Source organism: Brassica oleracea, chromosome C9 (genome assembly GCF_000695525.1).
Source record: "Brassica oleracea var. oleracea cultivar TO1000 chromosome C9, BOL, whole genome shotgun sequence".
NCBI lineage: Eukaryota > Viridiplantae > Streptophyta > Magnoliopsida > Brassicales > Brassicaceae > Brassica > Brassica oleracea.
Window position 1 is genome coordinate 7,513,738 of NC_027756.1, and position 10,561 is coordinate 7,524,298.

Here is a 10,561-nt window from a genome sequence, read left to right on the forward strand (position 1 = left end):
CCTACAACTTTGTTGTGAAGAGAGGAGGGAGATTCCTGTTCGGGACCTGGTGCCGTGGTGCCCCCGGAGATATTCGTTGGAGTAGGTTCTGGGTTCTGAGGAATATCTCCAATTTCCTCGTTATCCCCTGTGGTTTGTGTAGCGTTCCTAGATGCGTTTTTAAGAGCGGTGCGGCTTCTTGTTTGGACTTTATAGACAAGTGGCTCCGAGGTCTGGATGGTGCCCCCGGAGGTACTCGTAGAGTTAGGCTCTAGGGAGTCTGAACTTCGGTGAGTACCTTCACTTTTGTCGTTGTTTTCCGGGTTCTGGGTTGCTTTCCTGGAGGTGCGCTTTCTAAAGCTGCGTGTTCTAGTTTTCGGGAACCAGAATGTCGTGAAAACTTGGGTAGCTACCGTCGGGAGGCTGTTATCCTCTATTTTTTCCTTTGGTTTGCTATCCATCTCAGCCTTGGTAGCTATGTCGATACTTGGCTTCTCGATTCCTTCCACGGGTATAATTCGTTTTACGAGAGGGTCGGATGTGGAAGCTAATGCGGCGAGCGCGTCTGCTGAGGAGTTCTCCCCTCGTGGGATCCTCGTTAGCTCGAACTTGTCAAACTGCTTTGTGAGGTTTAGGACGACCTCGAGGTATGCCCCCATTCTTTCGTCCCTTGTTTCGTATTCCCCGTGAAACTGGCTAGCTACCAGCTGCGAGTCGCTGTAGGCGTTTAGCTCCCGAATTCCGAGGCTCAGGGCGAGCTTTAATCCAGCGATTAGTGCTTCGTACTCGGCCTGTTGTTGGAAGCGTTAAATCCAAGTCTATAGGATTGTTCGATGGTTTCTCCGGCTGAGGAGGTTAGTCTTAAACCGACACCGGAGCCTTGCCTTGACGAGGCTCCGTCCACGTATAGGCTCCATTTCGGAACCTCTGTTTCCTGGTCTAGATGTTCGGATGCTAGCTCAATAACGAAATCGGCGAGGACCTGAGCTTTTGCTGCTGCTCGGGGTCTGTACTCGATGTCGTACTCGCTGAGCTCTATAGCCCATTTGGCTAATCGTGCGGATTGGCTAGGGCTATGCAGAATCGTCCGTAATGGTTGTGAGGTCATTACGATGATCGAGTGCGATTGGAAATAAGGTCGCAGCTTCCTGGCAGCTGTCACGATTGCTAGGGCTAGTTTTTCCATGGTGGGATATCTCGTCTCGGCGTCTATTAAGCTTTTGCTAGTATAATAGACAGGTCTCTGTTCGTTTTGTTCCTCTCGTACTAGCACTCCGCTGACTGCAGCTGCCGACACGGCGAGGTACAGGTACAGTGGTTCTCCTACTACAGGTTTGGATAGTATCGGAGGTTCCGAGAGGTAAGCCTTCAGCTGTTTGAAGGCTTCTTCGCACTTTTCATCCCATAAGAACTTCTTATTATTTTTCAGAAGTTTATAGAATGGAAGGCATTTATCGGTGGACCTGGAGATGAATCGATTTAGTGCTGCGATCCGTCCGGTCAATCTTTGTACCTCTCTGGTCGTTTTAGGTGATGGCATTTCCAGGAATGTCGCTATTTGTTTCGGGTTGGCTTCGATGCCTCTTTCGGTTACGAGGTAACCTAGGAATTCGCCGGAAGGTACTCCGAAGGTACACTTAGCTGGGTTTAGCTTCATGTCGTATTTGTTGAGGATTTCGAAACATTCTCTTAGATGGGAGATGTGGTCCTCCCCCTTTGAGGATTTGACTAACATGTCGTCGATGTAGACTTCCATGGTTTTTCCGAGTTGTCCAGCGAACATTTTATTTACTAACCTTTGATAGGTAGCTCCTGCGTTTTTCAAACCAAACGGCATGACCTTGTAACAATAGGTTCCTCGTTCAGTTATGAATGCGGTTTTCTCTTGATCCTCAGGATCCATCATAATCTGGTTATATCCTGAAAAGGCATCCATAAAGGACAAGAGCTGGTGTCCAGCCGTTGCTTCGACCAAACGATCGATATGAGGTAACGGGAAGCTGTCCTTAGGACAGGCTTTGTTTAAATCGGTGAAGTCTACACAGATTCTCCATTTCCCATTCTTCTTTTTTACTACCACTGGGTTAGCTAGCCAATCGGGGTATTGTACCTCTCGGATGGACCCGGCCTTTGTTAGTCGATCGACCTCGTCGTTGACAGCTTGGGCTTTTTCTAGACCTAGCTTACGACGTTTCTGTTTGATCGGTTTAAAAGTAGGGTCTACATTGAGCTTATGAGTGGTGACATTTGCATCTATGCCTTTCATGTCGCTGGTGGTCCATGCAAAGGTTTTGATATTCTGTTTTAGGAATTCGACGAGCTCCTTTTTGGTTTCGAGAGGTAGCTCGGATCCGATGCTCACATGTTTCTCAGGATTTGAGTCGTCGATGCTAACTTTTTCGGTGAGGTTCTTAGGGGGACCTCGGATATTTCGTTGCATTTCGCGACTCTCCTGGATCTGTAATTGCTATTGGGGGGATTCTTTTATGATCTCGAATCCTCCCAGGTAACAGATCCTTGAAATCTTTTGGCTACCGTGTATGGTAGCTATTCCGTTGGTTGTTGGAAATTTCACGCATTGGTGATAAGTTGAAGCTACTGCTTTCATCTTATGAATCCAAGGCCTTCCGAGGATTGCGTGGAAAGGGGATGGTTTGTCGACAACTATGAAGTTGGTCATTTTCATGACTCCGCCAGCTATAATTGGGAGCTTAATTGTTCCCAATGAGGTGGCTGTTTCACCTGAGAAACCTACGAGGTTGGATTTCTGGTCGACAATTTCGTAGTCGTCTATTTCCATTCCCTTTAGTGCGTTGTAGAAAATAAGATCGACGGAGCTTCCGGTGTCGATCATGAGCTTAGGTACCTCGTACCCTGCTATATTTAATGTTATGACAAGGGCATCGTCATGAGGTCTATCGAGGTCTAATGTCTCACTCTCCCAGAAAGAGATCTTAGTGTTAGACTCAGGCTTGGTCGGTTTGTACTGAGTGTTTGACACAGCTTTCCGTACGTGACTTTTAATAGAGTTAACGGAGTCTTGACACACATCCCTCCAAGGATGTAATCGATCCTTGAGCCAGGGCTCGATTGGGGAGGTGGTTTACTCAAGAGGGCCTCGATTTGTAGGCTTTTTCCTTGTGGAAACTTTCCAAGGATCATATCGACTCTCTTTTTGGGAGCTGGGGGTGGTGAGTCTGTTTCTTTTTCAGGTGACCTCTCGCGTTTTGGAGAGCTATCTCTGGGACCTCTCTTCTGATAAGGTTGTGGCTTTTTGAGGTCCACATCTTTTATTTCTCCGGCTGCGAATTTAGCAGCCAGTTGTCGTTGGAGGTCCCAACATTCTTCGGTTGAATGTCCCTTTCGATCGTGGTAAGAGCAATGTTTGCTCTCGTCATAACCTTTGGACCAGGGGGCTTTAGCTGTCGCGGCGACAGGTTTTTCTTCCTTGTCTTCCTCGACTACGTAAGAATGTTCTCCCTGGGTCTGATTATTTCGGGAGCTACCTCTTTTGTGAGGTCCCTTTCCATCGGAGGCTTCGCCTTTCGGGTGACTCTGGGGTTTTCTGTGGAGCTTATCTAATGCTGCCATTTCCTCCTCCAAGGTAATGTATCTAGAGGCCTTATGGAGGGCGTCATCGATAGTTGGAGGGGGATTTAGCGTTAGCTCCGAGAAGAAACCTGATTTATACCAGAGACCTCTCCTAAGAGCCTCAATGGCTACCTGATCGTTGGGATTCGAGAGTTTAGTTCTTACTGCTCTGAACTTTTCGATGTAGACTCGCAGTGAGTCTTCCAGTCCTTGTCTGATCTTCCAGAGGTCAGCCTCAGACGCTTGTTTCAGGATGTGAGTTGAATATTGCTTCATAAAGGCGTTAGCCAATTGATCGAAACTGTCTATAGAGTTCGGCTCGAGGCTGGAGAACCATTCGAGAGCTGTTCCGATCAGGTTTTCGGCAAATGTTCTGCAATATCCTGCATCACACTCTTCCTTTGTGAAGTGAGCTTTAACGATAGCTAATCGGAAGGCTCTTAAATAGGCCTTTGGGTCTGCGTTCCCATCGTATTCAGGAATCTTAATTTTTCGAGTATCTCTTATGTAAGAGTTGGCAATTCTATCGGTGAACGGAGTTCCACGAGTCTCCTCAATTAAGCTCTCGATTTCGGGAGCTGAGCTCGTTACCTTGTGAACTTGAGCTCCCAATTTCTGGAGAGCTGCGTGGGTTCGCTCCATGTACCTGCGAATTGCGTCAGGTCCCTCGAAGGGAAGGACATTTGGGTCATTATCAGATACTCGGCGAGCAGGTTCCTGGTGAGACCGAGCTCGGTCGTCTTCCCAGCTAGCTGGCGAAATAGGTCGCTCATTGGTCCTTAGGCTCCGAGCGAGGTTAGTGCGGAGAGCTGCAGGATCAGCATCCGTTCTTTTGTATTCGTCTGTGCTTGGGGTTGAAACCCTAGCTTGAAACACCGAAGCTGATGTTCTGCCCCCGGACGGTATGTTGGTTCCTGCTCCAGACCCGGAAGGAGGTGGCGGTGGAGGCAAACGGGTGCTCCCACCGGTGTTTCGATCAGGCATGGAGCTAGTTGTAGCTACATTGCTCCCCATGGTGCTGGTGATAGGAGGGGTAAACGCAGGAGCTGTCCTAGCGCGAGGCGTTTGGAAAGCAGGTTCCTGCCCTTCTGCACCTGGGCTATCAGGGGAGAAGTTCAGGCGCTCTCTAGGGAAGGAAGGGTCAGCTAACCGTTCATGGAAAGTGACTCCTCTTCCCTGGTGGACGGACGGTTGGGTCGTTGCGGATTGAGATCTGGTTATCTCTTCGAACTGTTGCTGCCGTTCGGCTAACTGTTGCACCGTTCGCTCGGTCTCTTGAGCTTTGTCCACTAACTGGAGCATCATCCGACGGATCTCAGAAAGCTGATCTTCCGTTTGGTTCGGAGCGGATTGATGCGATGGGTTATTGAGGGCTGAGGACCCAGAGTTGGTCCCTCCGGAGGCTCTCGGGTTATTTGCCCCCGGAGCAGTGCGGTTCGGTGAGCTATTGCTCTGGTTCGATTGATCGGGGTTAGATGGATTCGTTCCGTCTAATGGATTCATCCTTTAAGCTTTAGAGAAAGGGATTCGATTATTTGTCCCCACAGACGGCGCCAATTGTGAGAGACAAGGTTTTACTTCTTAGATTTAGGTTAGGTCAAGATAGATGAATGAGAATCGTGGGCTGAATCCCGTAAATAAACTTGAAGAATGAATATGATTTTATTGATGAGTTGAAAGATGATGAATACAAAGGAATGTATCTTGAGATGATTACTAAAGAATACGTAATGCTTTTAATCTAGTACAAAAGTTGATATATGGAAAAGAGATGGCTTGTCTTTTATCTTCTCCGTCTTTATATAGTCTAGGTTTCGTTGGCAACCCTTCAACTGTTCTCCGAGATATTCGGCTTCAATTACGGAACTCGCTTTAGGCTCCTCTTGACCGAGTCTCTTAAGGTGTTAGCTCACTTTCTGTCGTGACCTCTGCTATGATGTCTCCCAGGTCCAGTCGTCAGCTCGGCTTTCAGCTCCCTTTGTTATGATGGGCTTATCGCAACCCACATGCTAGCTCACGCTTATCGGTACCTCACCTGAGGGTCATATTCGGGTCCAACAGCGGTGGTGGTATTATCATTACCGGTGGGGAGGAGGTCAACATGAATGGCGGTGGAGAAGCAGGGAGCAACAAGTACGGTGGAGCAGTAGACTCTACCGGCAAGGCAGATCTGGTTTAGCTTTGCCTCAACGCCACGATGTCGTCGGATCTCGTAGATGAAGGGGGTTGAAAGACCACCAGAGGTGAAGAGGAAGGGCTGAACATCCCCGAAGGAAATCACCACCCATACTTTAACAATCAAAAGCCAGTCCTCAAAGCTTTGATTTGCTAAGTATTGGAGAGAGACCAGCCTGGAGACGTTTTCTTCAACCAAAATCTCCACATTACTACACCAATCTTGCAGAGGTGGAGACCCGGCCCTTAAGGCTAGGTTTGGCACGTAACGATCAAGCTGCGTGTTCATGGATCTGAAGGGACGATAGGGATGCGTACTGGTTCGATTCAGAGGTGAATGGAGTAGATCTGGCGGGACCGGTGGGTCTGGTGGCTCTGGGGAACGAGGAGGAGCGACGAGGTTCCCTGACAAGGTCCTCTCACCTAGAACGAACCGTTGTTCTGCTGAATCTACCTGACTCGAGGGTAGTAGCTTGAGCAGAGTCACACCTTCAGACAGCATGGAGCCAAACAGAGAAGAGACGCCGGAGTGAAGTGACGGAAAGGTCGGAGTGAAGTAACGGATAGACCGGAGAGAGTGGAGTCGCGGCGGTCAGAAGTGGAGCGGGCCGGAGGAGGGACACCGGAGGCAGAGGCTCATGTTGAAATCTTCGATCTAGCGGCTGCTTCGTAAGTCGTGCCTGGGAGCGTTAAGCTCTAGGGCGAACTCTGTCAGTCTTTAGAATCACTAAAAAAATAAGAACATCCTTAATATAATGAATCACGTTTTTTATCTTAAAACTCTTATTTAAGAGTCGGTTCTTAGTTTTTTTAGTTAAAAGTTAAGAGACAGATTATTATATTTCGCTAAGAACTCTACTTTAATAATCCTCCAATAATCTTGCTATTAGATTGAACAATTGTGTCGAGTTGTAAAATTTAATAACGCTTCCCACTTTCTACTTCGACTTGACTGCAATCACACATTTGCCCTTTAGCCATATATGTTTACGCACTCACACACAAACACAAACACAAGAACAGCTAAGAAACAAAAATCTAATAAAAAAGTTTTCTCTCTCTACATCATAACACGAGTTCTTGGCAGATTAAATGTTTTCTTCTTTTCTCCATATACGTGTTCATCAATGGCGTCTTCTCACTAAACCACTTGCCTATTTTTTTTGAAAGAACCCTTTTTATATTATATATATTGGCGCACATACTCTCTTACACTCTCAACGAAAGTTAACGTTTTTATTTCCACTTTTGTTGGAGACTCCGTTTCTGAAGCGATCGGCCATGGAAGCTGCAGAGCCCGTCAATGGCGGATCGGTACAGATCCAAAACGAAAATACGTCTCGAAAGCTTCCGAATTTCTTACAGAGCGTGAACATGAAATACGTCAAGCTCGGTTACCATCACCTCATCAAACAGCTCTTCAAGCTCTGTTTGGTTCCGTTAATGGCTGTCGTGATCTCAGAGATCTCGCGTTTAACACAAGACGACTTTCACAAGCTTTGGCTTCATCTCCAGTACAATCTCGTCTCCTTCATCCTCCTCTCGGCTTTAGCCGTGTTCGGCTGCACCGTCTTCGTCATGACCGGGCCCAGATCCGTTTACCTCGTGGACTACTCTTGTTACCTCCCTCCGGAGAGCCTTCGAGTCCCGTACAAGAATTTCATGGATCACTCCAAAGTCATCGAAGACTTCAACGAGTCTTCTCTCGAGTTTCAGAGAGGAAGATTCTCGAGAGATCGGGTTTGGGAGAAGAGACGTATCTCCCTGAGGGTTTGCACTGCATCCCTCCACGCACCACCATGGTGGCCGCGCGTGAGGAAGCAGAGCAGGTCATGTTTGGTTGTCTCGACAAACTCTTCGAGAACACCAAAATTAACCCTAGGGATATAGGTGTCTTTGGTCGTTAACTGCAGTTTGTTCAACCCGACTCCTTCGTTATCTGTCATGATTGTTAACAAGTATAAGCTTAGAGGGAACGTCAAAAGTTTCAATCTTGGTGGGATGGGATGTAGTGCTGGTGTTATCTCCATTGACTTAGCTAAAGATATGTTGCAAGTTCATAGGAAGACCTATGCTGTTGTGGTAAGCACGGAGAACATTACTCAAAACTGGTATTTTGGGAACAAGAAGGCCATGCTGATCCCGAACTGCCTGTTTCGGGTCGGTGGGACGGCTGTTTTGCTTTCCAACAAGGCTAGTGATCGTAGGCGGTCCAAGTACATGATGGTTCATACGGTGAGGACTCATAAAGGAGCTAATGAGAAGGCTTTCAACTGTGTTTACCAAGAACAGGACGATAACGGGAAGACGGGCGTGTCTTTGTCGAAAGATCTTATGGCTATAGCTGGAGAAGCGCTTAAGGCCAACATCACTACTTTAGGTCCTTTGGTTCTTCCCATAAGCGAGCACATTCTGTTTTTCGCCACTTTGGTTGCGAAGAAGCTGTTTAACGCTAAGATGAAGCCTTACATCCCTGATTTCAAGCTTGCATTTGATCATTTCTGTATCCATGCGGGTGGCAGAGCTATGATTGATGAGCTTGAGAAGAATCTGGAGCTTTCTCTAACACATGTGGAGGCATCGGGGATGACGTTGCATAGATTTGGAAACACTTCGTCGAGCTCTATCTGGTATGAGCTGGCTTATATAGAGGCCTAGGGCAGGATTAAGAAAGGGGACAGGGTTTGGCAGATTGCTTTTGGAAGTGGGTTTAAGTGTAATAGGGCGGTTTTGGTGGCACTGGACGATGTCAAGCCTTCGGTTAGTAGTCCATGGGAACACTGCATTGATCGATATCCGGTTAAGCTTGACTACTAGTTTAATCAGAAACCACTTATCTGTTGTCACTGTGGTTAATTAGTACTAGTCTACTACTTCACTATTGTCTGCCTTATTTATTGTTTTCTGTTCCTTCTTTTTTCAATGGTTCAGTTGTTCTTTGTACTTTGCTTCTTTGGCTTTACACTCACATTGTGTTCTGTGGCATCTCAAAACGACAAATTTTTTGCATCCCTATTTGCCATACTAGTGGGAACATGAATCATAGTTTGCATACTTTGTAAGGCTCGAACAATGTTATCCTTTAAAGCTACCACAGAGAGTTTCTTTTTGAAGAAAATAACCAAACTAGGAGTTAATTTCTGGACAAAGCAAGATAGGATGCTAATACAATCAAACCAAACTGAAGCATGTAAAAGTTGTACGCAAGATAAACAAACCGCATGGATATCACATTCGAGCAATCACGATCTACTTTGCATTTTCATTGAGGTTCTATTTCAGATTCACTTGATGAGTCATAGAAGCCGTCTGCTGGAGTCTGGATTCGGTGCATCAGAATTCCACAGGACAACAAAGACTCTCGATTTTCGCCAAACATATAGCCTCTGCATTCGGTAAAAGCATTACTGGTCTTCATGGTTTTTAATTCAAACACAAAGATTCTCTCATGGCGGAACTTTGGTTCATTGAACACAACGGAGTTTCCTTTCATACCGGGAAGCTCTTTCGCCGAGCAGCAGAGACTCCAATCACAACCAAGAACCACCACTCGGTCCTTTATGTCATTAATGCGAACCCATCTCCTCTGGCCATCTTCTTCAAGCCTAAACAATCTAAACCACGAATGCTTATATTCATTACAATACGTTCCTAGAGTAAATCTCTGCACCAGGAAGAGCTCATCTCCTGACACAACCAGTCTCTCATCATAAGTCTCGGGAGACAATGTGACTGCTTGGATATCAGTAATTTGAAATGAGGGTTCGATAACAAAAACATGTCCTTGTCCACTCATATCAACAACATAAAACTTGCCTTTGAATGAAACCATATCTCGATATGCTGTAAACCTACCCTCGAGTTTAGTCCAGCCCTTGTCACAGCTTCTATACATCATTAAATCCCCCAACACTCCAGCTACTACTGCAAATTCTTTACCGTCCAAACGAAGAAACGCAACTCTCTTGGTATAACTCTCACTTCGTGTTCTATGGCGTATAGTTGTTATAGCATAGAAGTTTATCTGTATATAAAGGTTTTTTTAACTAGACTCGTTTCATAACCAGACTAACGAAGGAACAGAGTTATTCTTAGAGAAAATAAATAACTAAGGTAAAAGTAAAGCAAACCTTGTAATAATAACCCAATGGGATGATTTGAGAGTTTAGAGTGTTGAGTGTTGTCACATCTTTATATCTCCAAGCTCTATTTTGAAAAGGGCACATCAATATCTGTTCACCTGATTCTCCGTCGGTCACTTCAATCAACAGAAAGTCAGTACCAAAGGGAGTCTGGAATCTGAAGAGGAAAACTGGAATCTTTTTAAGTATGCACTGCGTATGGCCTTCGAACCGAGGCTTGTGATTGAAAACAGGTAGAAGGCTATTAAGGCCTAATCCGATCCTATAGCTCGGCCGAGGTATGGCTGATCGCCACGAGCTACAGACAGAACGGATGTGAACAATCTCAAAACATGTCTGAGAGCGACCACTGATTAGTTCCAGCAAGTCTTTTGGAAGCAACGACCAGTCTGCCATGGTAAGATCTGGCTATATGGGAAAGAGCTAAAAACACTTGAAAACTTAAGGTGAGATGTAAGTTGAAGAAGTCTTTCTTTATGCTCTTAACCAAAGCAGAAAGTCTTTGTTTATGTTCAGTTTTTGTTGTTGCCTTTATTTGTTATTTCAGCCAATGAGGAGGTGACAGTCAAAGACTGTCGCAGAGGCTAACATTTTCTAGTAATCTTTTTTAACGCTCACACAGTTGGTATATATATAGAGAGCCTTGGCAATATCTTTGTTTCTCCTTTCATTAG

The 10,561-nt window shown here is 46.0% G+C and overlaps 2 protein-coding genes across 2 annotated transcripts; one reads left to right on the forward strand and one right to left on the reverse strand.

Moving 5' to 3' along the window:
• The first annotated feature begins 6,775 nt into the window (after positions 1 to 6,775).
• LOC106316299 (3-ketoacyl-CoA synthase 9) lies at positions 6,776 to 8,629 on the forward strand. The gene is given in 3 exon segments (XM_013754177.1): positions 6,776 to 7,461; positions 7,464 to 7,640; positions 7,642 to 8,629. Coding segments are annotated over 3 exon segments (1,533 nt in total). The 5' UTR covers positions 6,776 to 7,026; the 3' UTR covers positions 8,563 to 8,629.
• A 187-nt stretch (positions 8,630 to 8,816) lies between these two features.
• LOC106317411 (putative F-box protein At2g16290) lies at positions 8,817 to 10,322 on the reverse strand. The gene is made up of 2 exons (XM_013755234.1): positions 9,876 to 10,322; positions 8,817 to 9,769 (listed from the first exon to the last, which is right to left on the reverse strand). The coding sequence occupies exons 1-2, from the start codon at positions 10,281 to 10,283 to the stop codon at positions 9,008 to 9,010; spliced, it is 1,170 nt and encodes a 389-aa protein (XP_013610688.1). The 5' UTR covers positions 10,284 to 10,322; the 3' UTR covers positions 8,817 to 9,007.
• Between the last annotated feature and the right edge of the window lie 239 nt (positions 10,323 to 10,561).

What these genes read in the sequence shown, in the direction of transcription:
- LOC106317411 (XM_013755234.1), bottom strand. Translation starts at nt 10,283, where the DNA reads ATGGCAGACTGGTCGTTGCTTCCAAAAGACTTGCTGGAACTAATCAGT. An exon ending in CATTGGGTTATTATTACAAG is followed by an intron (nt 9,770 to 9,875) that starts GTTTGCTTTACT and finishes CTTTATATACAG; the next exon opens with ATAAACTTCTATGCTATAAC.